Here is a 19,262-nt window from a genome sequence, read left to right as displayed (position 1 = left end):
GTCCTTTAGTATACTAAAATATTCTCACCATATTGATGAACGGTATTGGTGTTTCCTTGGATTTTATGGTCATGGTTTTCCCTTTTGTTCCATGCTGGAACAGGTGCTTTTATGTTAAATATGGATTTTTTTCAGATTGATGAACTGGCAGTTATAGAGATATATATGTGTATATTGACTATTGGAAGTAATATTGGCTTTAAGTGTTTGTGATAAATTGTTAAATGCGATCAACAATTAGGACGATTCTGGGTTGAACAACACAATTTAAATCCGTTAAGTTATTGGACTCAGGTCTTAGCAAGAACCGTGAGCTATCGTCTCGTTGATAGATGTTTCAGGACTAGGTCTTGAGGGTTTGCTTGCACCTATGGTCGGTACGGAGTTGTAGCTCAGGTTATTGGCTAAGTGTTATGCAAGATGGGTGATTCAAAAAAAAAATTTATAGGATAGTTGTCCAGGGCTGAGTCGTCTACTGTGATTTAAGGTTAAAGTATGTTTTTAATTTTGTAGGTTATGTTAAATGATTAAGAGATTTCACTGTTAATAAAAAAAAAGGGAAGGCGTCGTCTTCAGTTGTCATGCCTTTATGAAGGAGGGGTGTATCTTTACCCTAAGCCCGGGGAACTTCTCCCAGCTAGGAGCAGACAACCGACATTAGTTGGCCTCTTGACGGATGAAGCTGAGGACGGAGTCTGCGCACTCTTGTGTATAGTCATCTTGTGGGCCAGACATACTTCGAAGACACAGTTTCTTCCCCCGAATTAAGAGGTAATATTATAGTGTAAAGCCTTACACCTGTATATATCTTTAGTCCAGGTCGGGTCCTGTTAGGGGAAAATACTATTTCCACGAGACAAACACTATATTAATATACTACTGTTCTTTCCGACCGGGTCTGAATTAGTGGTTCTTTACTTTTAAGCCTTTATTTTGTCAAAGATATAACGGGTTTTTAGAAAAAAAGACTGAAACCAACAATGAGCTTCCAGAAAGTGGTTATACACAATTTAGTGATGAATTTGTAAAATGGTCTAGATGAAATTGTAAAACGGTCTAAAGTCGACACTGAGCTTCCAAAATGTGGAGATGCACAATTTAGTGATGAACTTGCACAAAGGTCTAAAGTCAACATAGAACTTCCAGAAAGTGCAAATACACAATTTGGTCATGAACCTGTACAAAGGTCGAAAGTCAACAGACTATTCCAATACACAATTGATAATCCAAATACAGGTTGGTTTTCCTATTTTCACGTTTTAATCAAGTTAACATGTCAACAGGGACTTTCTAGTTAGTAAAGCAATCCCTGATGTTAAGTAGTTTGTAATGATCCAACAAAAAATAAACAGAAGTCATTTTTAGTCGTATGACATAATATAAAAAGGGAGATGTCAAGACCAACGAGCTCCGAGGATAATTCAAAGGGCGGGGACATGAACAACTGGCAAACACAGGAGGAAGTAATCACACTTAAAACAATCCCAGCAGTTGTAACTTGGTCACTTAAAATTTTCGAAGGAATAGTTGTTACTGAAATATCATTTCTTAGCACTACCGGGGACAAAGACAGCAACAGGAAATGAGGAGAACACGATGATCACCAAATCGAGATTTTACTTGTAGAAAGCAATGTGTTTGTCCGTGTATATTTCTTTGATTTGTTATTTATAAACATTTGTGTCTTGAAACATCGTTTTTATCACATGGCCTTCCAAAGTTTCAAAAATTTCAAACATGTGACATATATCGTGGTGACATCAAGAAAAGTAGAAATGGTGATTAGTTTCCTTTGAAAAATATGACAGAACATCTTGAGAGATGTGATATAATACAAGAACTAAGGGGTGAAACAAACACTTAACATTTTTAAAAGTACCTGTCGAATTAAATTATTTTGGTACATGATCTTGATTTTATATCCTTTCTTTTTTACAGAGCAAAATGAAATGAAAAAAGCTATGGAGATAAGCCAGAGAGAGACAGCGATAAAAAAAGCTAAGATGCTTTAAAAAGAGAGCATGGTGAATGATGTACAAAAATGTAGGTACTTCATACTAAGGAAATAAGAGCATAGATTCATCCTCTAAAATTTTGTCAGTAATCACATCTGTCAAAGTTGTAGAAGCTATAACTGCTTTGAGTAATCGAACTATGATATATGTAACTAGTGTTGCAGTACAGGATTCATCTGACATGGTATCTAATCAGAGTAATAATACATCATGTAGCATGCAGATGTCCTCCAGCATGCACATGAAGTCAGTTGTCCAATCATTTTGAAGATAATCTAATGTAAATTTATGACACATCAAGTTTATGTGGGATAGACAATAGTAAAATCGAAATATAACGGACTTTCGCGACCGGTTGACATTGATCAAATCTACGAGTTAAGTACCCTTTCGCTTAATCGACCTATGACTTTTGAACAGCGGAATACTACTAGAAATATATATATTCATCATTTAAATTTAAAGATGGCTCAAATTGAGATTTAAAAATATATATGTACGCAATTTATTTTTTTATTATCACCAACTCTCACACCATAAAATATTTCAATTTTCTAATGTGGTTATATAGTAATCTCAACTGTGAAAAATAACTGTGTTTTAATATTTATATTTTGATAATCTGAAACTATCTTGATCAGGATATACAAATCTTAAAATTGAGTGGATGTTTCCTAACCATGATAATTTGCCCTGCTCATGTAACTCGGGGGACTCCTGAATTAGAAAATATTCTATCACCATGTTTTCTAAGTCTCCAGTATTTTAACACTCTAGTAAAAAGTGGACAAAATCTTTTTGTAGTTGATAGTACATATAGTATGTATTATACGCTTTCTCGATTTAATACAAATTATGCAAACTTAAATTCAATGTTATTGTTAATATGCATTTTGTATGTTTATTTTTGTAATTCTCGACAGATTAATTAATACTGCTATGTTTTGTGCTTGGCCCATATGTATGTAATTTGCAAATAAAATTATTTATAGCAGGTGCAATTAAAACTAGAACACTAAGATGAAGGAAACTATTTTAATAGTTAGGTGGCATGGTAGTATTTACATATTACACGGGAACTGTGTTACTCTTTTTGTGTTTCTTACTACGGTCAATATAACACTGAAAATACAGCATCATCTGAACATATTGTCCAAGCTGAGGGATGAATCGGTTTAAAGCCGTGGAACATATATTTTAACACTTCAGATGAATTAATCTCATTCTATGCATACTAATATGTCATATATTTATACACAATGCTTATAGCCACACTCAGATCAAGTACGACTTTTAGATGCGACACTATTACCGTTCTTCAGTTGTGTCTCTTTTTAACGTTATATGTAAGAGGGAGCATCATCTGTGTCTCATGCACACATTTCCAATTTATTTGGTCATAGAATTATTCTTCTCATACATGTTTTTTTTTTATTTCAGAAAAAGAAGAACAGATTGACAATGATATACCTACTGTTCAACACTTCAGGCGAATTTCTACCATACAAATCACAAGTCATGGAAAAACCACCAACACTTACCACGGAAGCCTCATAAATACCTCTGACAAAACTGCTAATTAGTCATAAAAAAACAAGACAATATGTTGTATATCACTGCTGAAACACAGCACCACCTTACATCAGATTAAGTAGTCTTTGTGTTCCAATACTGCTGTCATTTGTATTATACAATCCATCCTGACAAAGAAATAATACTGCTTTCATATGCGGCTATGTAAATTTGCATAATAAAGCGCAAATTTGGTCAGTTGTGTATTAATACTCTTAAAATGCGAAGACATGTGAAGACTTCTCCACAAAACGGCAAGAAAGAAATGATTTTTCCTTTCATTAAGACTCCATGTTATATCTATTATTCAAACAACTGCTAAAGATGGCATGTCCAATAAGTAACCTCTCAAATCAGCAATACATGCTCCATGTTTTAAATGCATTTATTTATTACCCGTAACTAATTCAAAATACATGGTCCTTCCATATCAGATTCATATTAACTACTTGACATTCTGTCTTAAGTATGATAAACCTGAACCTTACCAAATGCTTTTATAAACAAGTTGCTTTTTAAAAAAAAAAAGACAATAGGTGAACACTAAGTGCAACAGCATAATTTTAGATGGAAAAACTTCACATAAAGGAAAAATTGCCATAAAGTCCAACAGCTTGTTGTTGTTTTTTTTTAATAGAAAGATTTCTTAATCTATATAATATGCACAGTGTGGACAAACAGATGTAAAAGAATATGCCCCACACTTTGCGTTGGAAGGGCATAACTCACAGGGGATAATATTTTTTTAGAGGATGCAATTACTTGCATTATCTCTCTTTTCTTATTAAAATGTACATAGGCCACCACTCTGATTAATTTTTGATTACTTTACTTCCAGTCACAACTATATGTATAAACTGCATAAATAAGAAGTGTGCCACCATTATGAAATTGACTTCACAACTTTTGAGATGGGAGATTGTCTCCTTGACATTTACTATTTATCCATTCTTTTTTCATGTATGTATGAAAAGTGAGAATACTAATACAATCTATAGATGGTACTTTTGATAATATTTTTTGAAGTATAGATTCTAGGTACTGTAGTTGTTTATTATCTTAATTACGTGGCACAGTGTTCTTTTTTGTTGTCTGTATAATTCTAACCCCAACTGTTTCGTTCCTTTTTTGATATTATCGTTTTGGCGTGGCTTAGTATTTTTACATCCTGCATGTGTCCTATTGTGTTATGGTAATTTTTAAATTTTTGTCTTACTTTTTGCTAATATGTCTTGTCTCTTGAGTGTTTTTGTATAATTTTGTTCTTTTCTATTGACATATTTGATGTCTCTTGGTATTTACGATTTAAACACCATGTTGATCGACTGCTGTACCCCATTTTTCAATTAAATGGAATACTATGCGACTGTCATAAAAGTGAGACGTTTAGCTAGCTTTAAACCAGCTTTTATCCACCATTTTCTACAGTAGAAAATGCCTGTACCAAGTCAGGAATATGACAGTTGCTTTCCATTCGTTTGATGTGTTTGAGCCCTCCCTTTTTTGCCAGTTGATTAAGGACTTTCGCTTTAAAAGTTTCATTGGAGTTCGGTATGTTTTACTTTTATCCATTATGTTTTCATCTGTGTGTGAATAGTAAGAATACTAATACAATATGTGATCACATAGTAACTTTGGTGTTGGGAGATTGTCTCCTTAACATTTACTATTTATCCATTATTTGTTCACATATGCATGAAAAATGACAAAACTAATATAAGAGAATTATTCATTATAAGCATTTAAATAAGACATTTAAATGATGATTTTTGAACATTATTTTAATTCTAATTATTATAAAATAAAAATTTAATTAAAGAACTCAGACACTTGAGTATTTCTCTAGTGTAACATTAAAAATTAACTGTCGATATGACAGAAACACTTTATTTTGTTAATAAATTCAAAATAAGTTTACACATTTATAACTGTTCTACCATAAAAATTTGATTACACTAAAAATATTGATAATCTAATATTATATCAATACAATAATTAAAACTAAAAAAGTAAACTAAATAACTTCAAGTTCTGCACTAATCTAACAATAAGACAATACCATATTATATCAATACAATAATTAAAAACTAAAAAAGTAAATTAAATAACTACAAGATATGCACTAATCTAACAAGTAGACAAAAAATTGACAACAAAACATGAAGCTCAAAACAGCAATTTCCATCATACTAGCAGAATTTTACTTCCTTTTCATCAAAATATTTACAATGGTAGTTCCACGGAGTGTATATCTAATTTCAAACGGCACAATTTTCATGATGGCTTCCATGATATTAGTTTTATCAAAATCCGTCTGAAAATCAATGCCCCTTGACTCAAACACCTGTTTAATAGTTGGAAGAAACATTGCACATTTTTTGTTACCATTTTCAGTGTTGAGGAGGACAACTACTCTCAAATATGTTTTAGCAGTAGATGCTCTGAAAGTACCATTACATTTACTACATTTCATCACATATAATTCATTCTGAAGTACAGTGACTAATTTCTTATTACTGCATGAGTTGATAGGACAGGCAAGATAAGGATCTACTTCGAAGACTGCAATAACACTACCAACTGGCATATGACTAGGCGCAGCTTCATCAGTTCTGTCAGCATCATCATCATCATCAGAGCTTATTGGTAGCTCTTGAAGTTCACTCTCTGCAACTACCTGTAACATAATGATAAAACACAGTGAAGAGTTGTTGCTTAAATACCAATGAATTAAAAGATGTGCTAATTGAATAACTAAGTTAATATAAGTGCAACCCATTTGTTCAGAATCAATACAACTCTCTAGACCTCACTTAATATTTATTCACCCGTCTTATGTGTGGTAATTTTAGGTTTTGTGATTTGTCGGAAATTGATAATTATGTCATGTTTTTCAAAGCGTTAGTGGCAAGCAAAACATGGACACAGTTATTCTGAATAGATCTAAAAAATGAAAGAGGAAAAAAGATTCTCCTTCTGTCCAGTCACAAAATTTACACTTTAAATTCTAATATGCTTGCACATTGAAGATGTAAACTTTAAATATTGCAACCCTCTCGCAAGAGAAGAGCAACCTCTATTTGTGTATTTGGATTCATAAATTATTATGAAAACTATACAAAATGCGATAAAAACCTTTTGTCACTAATAGTTATTATATAAAGCAGTTGCACTTAACTTTCTATAGTTAAACATATACATGTACAAACCTCTAAAACACTAGCCTTCGTTGTTGATAGTTTTTTCTCTGCATTAAAAAGTCGTACTCTACATTTACTGATGTTGATTACTTTGCCTTTCTGTATGGTATCTACCATAGAATCCCACACTGCAACTGTCGCTTTTCCTGTACTGTCTTTAAGTGATATTTCTTGAAATAGTACATCATTTCCACCTACCGGTTTTGTAGTTGCTGGGCTAACCTAAATTGAATCGTATAATTTCTCAATAGAATATAAGCCTGCTACATGAAATATTTACTTAAATCGTTTTTTTTTGTTAATATCAAGATATTATTTGTTGGTAACTCCCCTGGCAATGATCAACAAAATCTGACATTTAACAGAATGGAAATATCTACTTCTTGAACTTCAATTCACAAGCTTTAATTTAAAGTATTGCTTTCCTGAAGGTTTCCTTGTTTGTGTCTGTCTCTTCTTGGTTTATTTGGTCTTGCTGTCATTTGTTACTTTGTAATTTTTTTATTAATGCAGCTGATTTGCTGTGTCAGTATCTTCTGTTTTTACAAAAAAAACCATCATTATCAAGTGTTAAAAATCTTTTCTTTCATATTAAGCCAACTACATACATTTTAGATCTATAACATACCTTTGAGACTATACCATTTACTGAATGCAATGATTTTTCTGGCGAGTTCAAAATTGCTGTAATGGTATCTGCTTCACATGGTAGTTTTGGAGCTGCCTCCAACACTTCATCAGGTATGATGAAAGCTTGAGTAACTGCAACCTCTGTACGTTTAGTAATCCCAATGTACGACTGTTTGAGGAGGATATCCATCAGTATTACTCCCATGTTTTTCCTGAATCTATCAAATACATCAAAATTGTATATTGTTGCAGTTATGCTCCCAGTCTCATCCCCTAAGACGACATATAGCCTTTCTTTTCCATGTTCCTTTTGTATTTGGCCTACATTTAGTACCACTGCCTTTACAGTAGGTGTTTCATGTGGACTATCTGGCTCAATTTGCCTTATATCAGCAATCTTTAGCATCATCTAAAAATATAAGAAGTATTTATGTACATTTTAAACTGATAGAAATATGAAATTATGGCAATATATAGCTTTTCATGAAACACATTTAGAAAAATAAGCACTATACTATAGCAAATATAATTTGTTTCAGGATTGTAGTTGATCATGTTCAAAGGGGAGATAACTCCTAGAAAAAATATTGAATCGTAATTTCCTGTGGATATGCACATCTACTTAACATGTCCTTATTAACTACAAAGTGTCATGCAATTCTGTTCAGTAGTTGTTAAGAAGTTGTGATGACAAGATTTTGACTGACACACAGACAGACGGGTCAAAAACATTCTACACTTCGCAAATTTTCGCATGGGTGTATTTATTATAAGGGGAGGTATATATCGTAATGTAATATTTATAAATATTTTCTGATTTATTTATCCAATACCCCATTCAGTACTCCTTGCATTTTCAAATGATTCAATATATCCAATACTGGTACACATTTTTGCCATAAAAGTACTTTGACTTAATTGGTAAATAAAACTCATGAAGTGAATGTTAGTTAATTTTACAAAAATATTCTTCAGACAATATAGCTAGCTTATAAGTATGCATATATATATGTAAAGTTAACTTGTTACTGATTATACATTTCACAATTTAAACTTGTAACATTATTCAGACATGTCAGATAGATTTCTTAATCTTATGTTTTCATGTACAGCTTTTACATTTGGTTGCACTTTACTTGCATCAAATTTAAGCAAATATAGCCCTGATAAACATTTAACTCTACATATGCCATTCCTTTTTCAAATACTTTAGCTCCAATAGAAATGGCTACTTCTTCTAATGAAGCCCCTTGAACTTTATGTATGGTACACCCCCAACATGGTACCAACGGAAACTGTTCCCTGATGATTATTCATCCATTGAAATAATATTCCTGAGCAATTGGTTCTATGGGAATTGAATTTTGTTTACTAGCAACTTGAAAATGTTTGCCAATATTTACATCATCAAACAATACATAAATTTTCATTATTTCATTATTATCATTTTTTTCTATATATTCTATATATCCCATGGCTCCATTGACTAACCCTTCATGTGTATTTATGTTTCTTATCAACATAATTCGTGTACCTTTAGAAACCGTGAGCTTATTTGGAAGGCCACCAGCCTCGCGGTCATCTTCTGGAATAAGATCTAGATCTACTGAAGAATTTTTTGGATGCATATCATAAGGTGAAAAATGATGCATAGCATTGATTACGTCATAATTTTGAAATAGCTTTTGGATATTATCATTGTGGTTTTTGACTTGTTTGTTTGTTGGAAACAAATGCAAAATATTTGCTTTCTTTTCTTTAGATATAGGTATCACCCTTGCATTTAAAATTTTAATATCTTCCTTATTTAATGCTCCAACTCTAGCTCTTGAAAGTAGATCTGAATAGGTCTGATCATTTGCCTGTCTAACATTTTGCACAAAAAAAAAATGGCTTGAAAACAGACTTCCACAGCTCAAAATCCTCAAAAACAAATTTACCTCTGACTGGCTTAAGCTGAAAAAAATCGCCTACAGTTATTATATTTAGTCCACCAAATTTTTCATTATTCCCTTTGATTGCACATAAACGCAAATGAATATGATGCAACATTACTGAGCTTACCATCGAAATTTCATCAATAATTATTGTATGTATACATTTGAATGTTTTTCTAAGCCTATCTAACATTTTTCCAGAAAGCTGTAAATACTTGGGCTGACGTCCATGTTGTACAGGAAGACATAGTGCACTATGGATAGTTTTGCCATTAATATTTCGAGCCGCAGTGCCTGTTGGGGCACATACCATAACGGGATCAGAACCTAAAATTTGTGATGTACACATTTTTAGCCATTCTATTATAAGTCTTATCAGGTAACTTTTCCCAACACCCCCACTGCCATTTAATAAAAATATGTATAGGAACTGACAAAAAATTATCATTTTTGTAATGTGTAATTATATAATTCATGACTTTCTTCTGACAATGTGTAAGTTTCAATATTTTACTATTCAAAGTGTCAATGGACATACTATTAACCTCTAAATTATGAATATGGCTACTTTCAATATCACTGTAATTGTCATGTATGTAGTTTGGTATTTCTTCATCAATATCCATACTGTTCAATAAAGGAACAGAAATGTTTGACACAACATCATCTGAAACACAATTTTCAATTCCAACTTCAGTTGTGGATGGATTTAAGGTCGCTGCCAATTCAATTTGTGTACACCTAATAAAACGTACAGCATTCTCAATTTCATCCACTAATTTTAATGACCTAATTTTACCTACATCCATACTATCATATTTGTGAAGAAAAGCATCTTTAGCACTTCTTCAAAATATCACTTTCTATTCTATGAGGAAGGAATGCTAATAATAAGCCATAAAAATATTCATCAGTATGCAACTTTGTCCTTGATAATCAAACAATCAATTCCCCAAGGGTGACTGGGGAATAGAAGTATGGTCACCATCGGTCTTCCTCCGACCGGCAGTAAAACCCTTGCTAAAGTGGGGCGTCCGTTTGGCTGTGCGGGATGTACAAATTTGCAGCCACGTCCGGTCAGAATGGGGACGTTAAATCCGATGCCTCGTGTAAAGAGAGTGCCACGCTCTTTGCACGTTAAGAACCCTTGCAACAACTCTTTGAGGGGTCTGTAGGTGACCTGTTGCAAGGCTAAATTTCTGTCCCTATCCAATATACCCTCATTTCCCGTGGCAGTCTAAATTTCTCCGACCTTAATCCCGGTAGCCTCTATTACAGAACCTACATATTGTATTTATTGTTAACTTGTTCTCGTCCTGAATATGCATGAAATATTTGCCACTGGACGTTAAGCAACCAACAATCAATCAAACAATCAATGCTTTAGTTCTTTTCCTCATAAACAAATTGTGGTGGGGTTGTAGCAGTTTAAATCGTTCTTGGGGTTTCCTACCTTTTGAATGAAGACATTTAGGAGCATCACATTTAACATACCATTGTGCAAATTCATAAAAGCATTCATTTTCTAATTCAAATGGACGACTTCTATAATAATCTAAAATATTATTATAAAAAATATCTGTACTGTCATTTGCCAGCTTGTCCCTTTCATATTTGGGTTTCAAAATTCTGTACTTTTCTGACTTTGGTTTTGTACATAAATAGATAAAAGACCTACTTGTATCAATTAAATGTAAATCATTATTCAATCTATATGCAGCTTCTTGTGCACTCAGTCTACGAGATTTTAAAACACAGCACCCAATTTTAAGCATTTTTTGTCTCTGACTAGCACCTTCAGGAATATTTTCAATAACTGATGAAAGAATGCTCTTCAAATCCTCCGGTTCAGATTTGCATATATATGCGCAAACATAATATGCTGCAGATTCAGCATTCCCTACTATCTGAATGTCCATATTTGCTTGCCAATGTTCAAGAATAATGGGATTGAAAGCATTAATATAAGCACCAGATCTTGATCTCTGAAGTTCATAAAATTTCCCTCTGGAACTTTCAGATGAAATATCAATATTATTTAGCAATCTGGTTTCTTGACATGGCTTAAATGGGAATCCAAACCTGCATGCACCTAAAGTGCGTAAACAGTAAGATGTGTGGCAGTGAGTTTGAAATTTTTTAGCTTGACTTAAAGAACCATTTGTACTAATAGTCCTATTTATATAATCAAGTAAACTTGCCTGATGTGAAAATATTTTTTCAAAATTTTCAATCCATAAAAACATATGTACATGAGGGCTTCCACGATTTTGAAATTCAATTCGCGTAAAGAAATCAATTACAGTTCCTAAAGGTTTTAATTTACCACATATAACATGCTTAAATAAAGACTTGTATCGTCTTTGGAAATGCAATGCTGTCATAAATGGGTCTTGCCGAACTAAATCAATACCATTTTTTATTTGACTGGCCTCATGATATGAGCATCCTTTTAGATGCATTAAAAGGTCCGGCCAATGCATATCATTTGCTGAAAGTGTAAGAAAAATACTTGGAGGACCTAAAGACTTGAACATTGCTAACAAATTTTGCAGAGTTGTTTTCCAGTAGGCTGCAGTGCCTTTTATCTGTTTCATAAACATATAAGAATTTTCCACGAAATCTTTATTTACTTTAAAATCTTTGATATCTTTAGCTTTAACAGGGTTTGCATTTTTCTTCATTCGCATGTGTATACTGACAAAGTTCATTAATCTGCTAAATTCATAATAATTTATAGCATGCATAACATATGGTAAATCTTTCCTAAATCGTCCATCTTTATACAGAAGTCTATATTTAAAATATTGTGATACAGGTACTGGCAAATTTCTTTTATGTGAAAATCCATTAATTCCTTTAGGAAACAGATAAGGAAAAGCACATTCCTCTCCTTCATTTAAATCATAACAATTAACAGGTTTACCATTTATCTTCTGGACCCGGTTGTTCAAAAGTGTCGTTAAGCTAACGCAGTCGTTAAAGTGTCGTTAGAGAGTCGTTAAATTTAACAAATTTGTTAACTGTTGTTCAAAAAATTTAACGACAAAAGTAATGTTAAAGAGTCGTTAACTTTAACAAGTTCTGGGAGGTCGATTAAATATCTAAGTTATTGTTAAATATGGCCGCCTTCATGCAAGTACCTGTTCCACCTCAGAGAAAAGAAAGGCATTTTCGCCTCAAAGATGACCTTTCTTTGAATTTGTGCAATGAGGAATTAAGAGAAAGGTACAGATTTGGTAGAGAAGGAATTATGTTCATTTCCAACCTAGTTAGCAATGATGTATCAAGAAAAACAAAGAGAAACCATGCCCTCACTGTGCCACAGCAAGTCATGGTAACCATGAGATTTTTAGCCACAGGCAGTTTCTTGCAAGTAGTTGGAGACACAATAGGTAAGATTTCATTATATATTTATCATATGTCATTTAAAATTAAGTAAACATTGCCAATGTGGTGTTAATCGACTGCTATAATTATCTTTGGCTGATTTTTTAATGATACTTTCAATTTGTTGATTTTCTAAATAAGATATATAATAATCAAACAGTAAATACACTTTTTATTTTTGTACTTTATCGATCTCCAAAATTGTATTTTGTTGTTTTTGGTCTGTTTACAGGTTTGCACAAGGGAACTGTCTCACGTATTGTGTCTGATGTTTTGAATTCATTATGTGACAAACGGGATGAGTTTATCAAGTGGCCGAGAAATGTTGATGAAACAAGAGGAGACTTTTACCGTCTAAGTGGTTTCCCAAATGTGCTAGGGGCAATAGATGGGACACATATCCGTATCCAGGCTCCATCAGAAGATGAACCATCATTCGTGAATAGGAAAGGGGTACATTCTGTCAATGTGCAGGCTGTTTGTGATGCCAGAGGTAAAACATTTCTTTCTTATCTAATATGACATTGACCTTCATAACATAATAAACTGGTTTCAACTTTTTTGTATGACTGGGACCCCTATAGTCTATTTCTCACATAGTAATTACTTTCACTTTCACTCCAGTGTAAACCTTCATCTAGGACATAAAAGTAGGATTTTATATGGTTTACCTATTACAGGTCAATTAAAATATTGGTTAGTCAATATTAAAAGAAGTTATTTGTCATTTTTTCTTCAATGAGAAAAAGATTGTGTTCAGGGGCCCAGCCATTTTCAAAAAGGGGGGGGGGGTCCCAACCTATGATTAAGGGGAGTTCCAACCATATGTCCCCATTCAAATGCACTGATAGTCCTAAGAAGGGGGGTTTCCTGGAACCCCACCACAGATCCGCCACTGCTGTTTCAGATACATTTCTTATTTTCCCTTTTAATCCAAAAAAAAGAAAGATTAACCTAGGTTAACCTACAGTACAATTTATAATTTTAATATTGCTATGATGTGGATCAACTATAAAAAAATAAAGATGTATTAGCACAATTAATTTGATTATTAATATCATGTTTTCCTAGTTTGAAACAATATAATTAAGTCATAATTTGTGAGTCTATACATGCATTGTACATCTGAGTTATCATGGTTATTCATTGTGTTTTCTGAACTTTGAAGCAATTATACACTTGTAGTTGGAAATGTTTGGACACCCCATTTTAAGATAACCATTACAATACTTTTAGGTAAATGGATTCAAATAAATTTTATTTTTTAGTCCACTGTTGCATGATCCCAAATAATCCTCTCTTTGAGACTCTTGCTACACCTCTTAATTAGAAAAATATAAAAATTAATAAAAGATAATTTGTTACATATAATTCTGTTTATGCTATTACAACATTTCTTTCTTCTTTGCATTATATATAATATTCTATATTTTGCAGGTAAATTCACAAACATAAATGCAAACTGGCCAGGTAGCAGTCATGATTCCCACATATTCAGGACTTCACAAGTATGTATTTTATTGCCATGTTGGTAATCTTTTATTAGTCATATTCCCTTTCAAGCACTATATGTTAACAGTAGGAAGACTTCTTATTTTCTCAATACATATTAAAAATCTCTTATCTTGGATTGGTTACCATTGCGGGAAGTCAAAATCTTCTTCTTGGACATAAACCCCCTATTTTTATTGCCTGTCATCATTAATATTTTTTTCCCTTTTTGTCATTACACATAAAGGTGTAAAAATACCAATCTGAGGACATTTGAATTTCATTTCAAAATAATGAATTTATCATTTCACATTTACATATAATTAATCATTTTAGCATAATAAAATTTGGATTAATGAAAGAAAGGCTAATACATTATACATATAAGATTGCAATTGTATTTCCATATCTTTAGTAAAGGATTTATATGTTAAAAAATCTATTATTCCATATATAAAGAAGCAACCTTTTAGTTTTAAGTGGGGGCTATGTTAAAAAAATATTGAGATACAATAACTGAAAAAAGAATATAGAAATATCTTTAGTAAATGATATATATGTTAAAAAATCTATTATTCCATATATAAAGAAACAACCAATTAGTTTTAAGAGGTGGCTATGTTTAAAAAATATTGATATACAATAACTGAAAAATAGTCTTGCTCAATATTATTTAAGGTAAATAGTGTAACTCCTCCGTGAAGCTGAATATATACATTTAATTTATACAAATGGTAGTTTTAACCAAATATAAGATGTAAATGAAATATAAACCTTTATGTATAGGTGTGTACCTACATGGAACAAAATGGTGGATGGGCAAATGGTGTACTGCTGGGGGATAGTGGTTATCCTTGTCGTCCATTTTTGATGACCCCATACCAGAATCCTGTACAAGATCATCAGAAAAAGTACAATATATGCCACTGTTCAACAAGAAGTGTGATTGAGAGAACATTTGGGAGGCTGAAGAGACGGTTCCATATATTACACTCAGAGGTAAAGCATAAAAAAAATCAATTCTTTATGCAAATGATCAGTGTCATAGAACATAAGGGAGCTACCATTTGATTTTTACAAATCAAATGGTAGCTCCCTAAAAAGTGCAGTTGATTAAAAAAAAAGAACTTTCATCTTTTGTTGGGGTTCTTATCACGTTATTGATTTGGATATTTTGAAATTGGTCCACATTGAGGTCAAAAAGGATCCAAAATTAAACTTTGTTCGATTTCATCAGAAACTGATTTTTTTTGTGGTTCTATATGCTGAATCTATCTGTGTATTAATATTTTTATATTGGGCCCTGTTTTCAAATTAGTCCATATAATATAAAATCCAAAGGGTCCAAAATTAAACTTTGTTTCATTTTACAAAAATTGGATTGATTGGGTTCTTTGATATCCTGAATCTATACATAAATTTATATTTTTGGTTTTGTACCCAGTTTTCAAGTTGGTACAAATCAGGGTCCAAATTAAATGTTGTGTTTGATTTTTACCAAAATTATTGAATATATTAGATGTGCTGAATCTTAACTCTGGTTTCAGATTTTGGATTTGGAGCAAAATTGGGAATGTCGAGATCCATGCAAAGGATTAAAAATTAAATTTTGTTTGATTTTGGTGTATAGAATGATTGTTAGGTGTCGATGTCTAGCTGGCAGGTGTCATCTGACCTTGACCTCATTTTCATGGTTCATTGGTCAAAGTTAAGTTTTTGTGTTGTGGTCTGTTCTTCTTAAACTATAAGCAATATGTCAACTATGTTTGTTGTATGGAAGAATCATTACCTGTGCTTGTCTGCTTGGCATGGTTCATCTGACATTGACCTCATTTCCATGGTTCATTGGTCAATGTTTAGTTTTATTGGTTAAGTCTGTTTCTTATAAACTATAAGTAATAGGTCAACTATTTTTAGTGTATTGAATGATTGTTAGGTGTACATGTATTTCTTGTTTGGTTTATATGACCTTGACCTCATTTTCTTGTATCATGTTAAGTTTATGTGATAGTTGTAGTAAAGCTGTATATTTAGGAATATCAACATAATAGCAAGGATTAGTAAAGAAGGTGAGTCATTTCAGCATGTGCACTCTTGTTTCAGTTCTAACTTCTAAGACCAAATTAACATGCTATTGTGAAAAAAAGGCAATAATTCTACGTTAATTTAACTCTTTGGTTTCAGATAAGAATGACACCAAGCAAAGCATGCAAGATCATCATTGCTTGTGCTATTCTTCACAATATTTGCATCCTATTAAATGAACCAGACATTGAAGATGATGGAGTAGTGATAGACAATGATGGAGATCTTGGGGAACGTTTCTTTGGTGATCAGGACGGAAGAGGTGTCAGAGACCACATTTCCTCCACATTTTTTAACCACTGAAATCATGAATAAAACATTGAAAAAAGCTTTTTTCAGAATATGTATTTTATCAATAACAATAATTTAAATCATATCAAAAATATAACATTAATATGGAACTATAGATAAATGTTGATTAAAGTTACTGAAATAAAGCCTCTAACATTGACTCTGTACAACTATTTTCAAAATTTTTCTTTATCAAATCATAAAACTCCATTTGCTTCTTGAAAAGTTCCATTTGGGTCCGATTTCTTTTTAGCTCGATCTCTAATGCCTGACACTGCAACTCGTACACATCTTCTGCAGTTCTCTTGGGTTTCTTTGTCCGTTTATTCTCACTGAAATATATAAAAAAAATTAATACTTGGTAAATCTTGTAAATAAATATAGTTATTATAAACCGGTATAACTATTTATGTAAAATTGTTTTTTCAAAGGCCAAGATTTCTACAACTTGTACATAAATGTTTATACCTTTAACTAATACTCTTTAACAAAAATTGATCATATTGAAGTAAGTGTTCCGGATTAATATTTAAACAAAAGGTGATGTAGACTTTCATTTAATTAATTCTACAAATGAGTATTTGGGATATTTCTCTGAATCTTACATTTAACTGATAGTTAAATAAGATAATTTGATTTAGAATTTATATCCCCATTTACAGGACATATTTGATCATAAAAGAACAAGTTTAATGAAACAATTTAAAGGGAGATAACACTTGATTTTATACAGGGCTGCTGTATAAACTTATTGGCACTTTAAGAATATTTATCAGTATTCAAATCATTACATAAGAAGATGTGGTATGATTGCCAATTAGACAAATATGCATCAGAGTCCAAAGGAAGCCCAATTAAGCCAAGTTATATCATCATAATCCCTTTAACAAAGAGCAAGTATATTCCAGGATGTATTCAGGTGTTTCATACACAAAAGACTCATCAGTGATGCTCCATTTAAAAAAAGTTGCAGCGCCAGATATATACAACGCTAAAAGAGCATTCAGTACATACCCAACTTACTTAGTGTATAGAAATTATAAAGGCTGTTGTATTCTTTCATCTAAAACATATACCTGGCTTTTGGTGGTTGCTGAGTGCTGCTATTAGTACCGGTAAATGAAAGAGGTATTTGGGCTGATAGGTTGGCATGTTCAGTATAAGGTGTTTCTTCATTTCTCTGGTGAACCTGCTCCAGTCTCCTAATCCAGATACTCTCCACAGAAGATGGTGGTTCTAAAAGTTTTGATTAAAGAAACATTAAAATTGCCTCAGTTGATTGGGTATACATTGCATATGTGTTGAGTATATAAAAATAAGGAGGAATAGTATGATTGATAAGAAGACCTTGAGACAACTATCCACCAAATTGGAAATGAAGTTGATGTATATTTGAATATTTATATTTAAATGTGTCAGTCAAGATACATATATTCAAGACATAAAATCCCCATCAATTGAACAACATAGATTGGTGAAAGGTATGGTAAAAAGTAATATAGCCATGATAGCTCTTTCCATATGTCATCATATTCTGTACTGTCAATTACAACTTTAGAAAATATATAAAGACCAATTGAATGAAAGTAAGTAAATAGATACAAAATTTACTTAAAGCGTGCTATTACAGAGACCCTGTATAAGACCCTCCATGAGTCATTTTTTTATACATATAAATTCTTTTCACAGCAATATATATCAACTTTAGTTCTTTAATTTAAATATTGATTCTGACACATTGCATCTTCATTTTTATGAAATGCAGAATTGTAAAAATAATAGCATAATGCAAAAATCTAAGTAATAATTACCATCAGCTGTCTGGCATCCTGAGACAGCAATCTGTGCTGGAATGGGTGAGCTGATAGGTTCAGCAGTATATATTTGATCAGATGATGAGCTTTATGAAATGAAATGAAGATACATAATAATTTTATTTTTTTTAACAATCATTTTATTTTGGGATATTTGATTGATAGTAAGAATTCTTCATTCGATCAAAATCAAATAAAATAATACTTGAATAATGTTATTCTTGTACCTGTTTTCATTAGCTGTCATATAAATACTATACACAAAAGAAATGAATATTCATGAACATTATTCCTCATTGCAGTGAACCCCCCCCCCCCCTTTTTTTTTTTATGATCTATGCATTTGAATGGGGACCTTTTAAAATGACTTGATCCACCCCTGTATTGATTATACTTACACTCTCAATTTATACCAAATTATTTGTTACAAGGGCAAATAATCTCACTCTTTACTTATGGTTACAATTATAATATTACTGCAATTAATTACCAGTCAGTGTTAACATTTTATAAATCTATATCATGAACTGATTCATTTAATAAACAATTTGCTCAGCAATTTAATAAACTATATATTAAAAACTGTTTATATCTTAAATACTAATATTTTATAAAAGGTTCCAGATTTAAACAATGATAGGTATAGGATGGCTACTATACTAATCCTGAATTTAATAATTACTAACAAATCAAGCAATTTAATGGGCTTTTTTTGTTGATAAAATTTATTTTAATGCTTAAAAGAAAGTAAATTTCTTTTGAAATTTATTGTCATGTGTATGCATGAATATCTTCTTTAGATACACACCTTGTATACTGAACTGTGTTGGTCTACTC

At 32.0% G+C, this 19,262-nt stretch overlaps 2 protein-coding genes and 1 long non-coding RNA gene across 3 annotated transcripts; 1 reads left to right on the top strand and 2 right to left on the bottom strand.

Moving 5' to 3' along the window:
- Positions 1 to 5,623: 5,623 nt before the first annotated feature.
- On the bottom strand, positions 5,624 to 7,885 carry LOC127732265 (uncharacterized). The gene is made up of 4 exons (XM_052241344.1): positions 7,416 to 7,885; positions 6,797 to 7,009; positions 6,105 to 6,264; positions 5,624 to 5,628 (listed from the first exon to the last, which is right to left on the bottom strand). Exons 1-4 carry the CDS (start codon positions 7,824 to 7,826, stop codon positions 5,624 to 5,626), a joined length of 789 nt encoding a protein of 262 aa, XP_052097304.1. The 5' UTR covers positions 7,827 to 7,885.
- A 4,416-nt stretch (positions 7,886 to 12,301) lies between these two features.
- Positions 12,302 to 16,638, top strand: LOC127732311 (putative nuclease HARBI1). Its single transcript, XM_052241374.1, has 5 exons — positions 12,302 to 12,749; positions 12,977 to 13,237; positions 14,182 to 14,252; positions 15,022 to 15,234; positions 16,420 to 16,638. Exons 1-5 carry the CDS (start codon positions 12,476 to 12,478, stop codon positions 16,621 to 16,623), a joined length of 1,023 nt encoding a protein of 340 aa, XP_052097334.1. The 5' UTR covers positions 12,302 to 12,475; the 3' UTR covers positions 16,624 to 16,638.
- A 211-nt stretch (positions 16,639 to 16,849) lies between these two features.
- LOC127732321 (uncharacterized) lies at positions 16,850 to 18,685 on the bottom strand. The gene is made up of 3 exons (XR_007996181.1): positions 18,423 to 18,685; positions 17,688 to 17,847; positions 16,850 to 16,943 (listed from the first exon to the last, which is right to left on the bottom strand). It is a non-coding gene; the product is annotated as an uncharacterized LOC127732321 (long non-coding RNA).
- Between the last annotated feature and the right edge of the window lie 577 nt (positions 18,686 to 19,262).

Source organism: Mytilus californianus, unplaced genomic scaffold, assembly GCF_021869535.1.
Source record: "Mytilus californianus isolate M0D057914Y unplaced genomic scaffold, xbMytCali1.0.p SCAF_23, whole genome shotgun sequence".
NCBI lineage: Eukaryota > Metazoa > Mollusca > Bivalvia > Mytilida > Mytilidae > Mytilus > Mytilus californianus.
This window is presented reverse-complemented; position numbering and strand designations above follow the sequence as displayed.

Excerpts from the sequence above, each read along its gene's own strand:
- LOC127732311 (XM_052241374.1), top strand. The coding sequence starts at position 12,476 with ATGGCCGCCTTCATGCAAGTACCTGTTCCACCTCAGAGAAAAGAAAGG. Across the intron at positions 14,253-15,021 it reads ACATATTCAGGACTTCACAA|GTGTGTACCTACATGGAACA; the intron begins GTATGTATTTTA and ends CTTTATGTATAG. Across the intron at positions 15,235-16,419 it reads TCCATATATTACACTCAGAG|ATAAGAATGACACCAAGCAA; the intron begins GTAAAGCATAAA and ends CTTTGGTTTCAG.
- LOC127732265 (XM_052241344.1), bottom strand. The coding sequence starts at position 7,826 with ATGATGCTAAAGATTGCTGATATAAGGCAAATTGAGCCAGATAGTCCA. Across the intron at positions 7,010-7,415 it reads TAAATGGTATAGTCTCAAAG|GTTAGCCCAGCAACTACAAA; the intron begins GTATGTTATAGA and ends GATTCAATTTAG. Across the intron at positions 6,265-6,796 it reads CGAAGGCTAGTGTTTTAGAG|GTAGTTGCAGAGAGTGAACT; the intron begins GTTTGTACATGT and ends ATTATGTTACAG.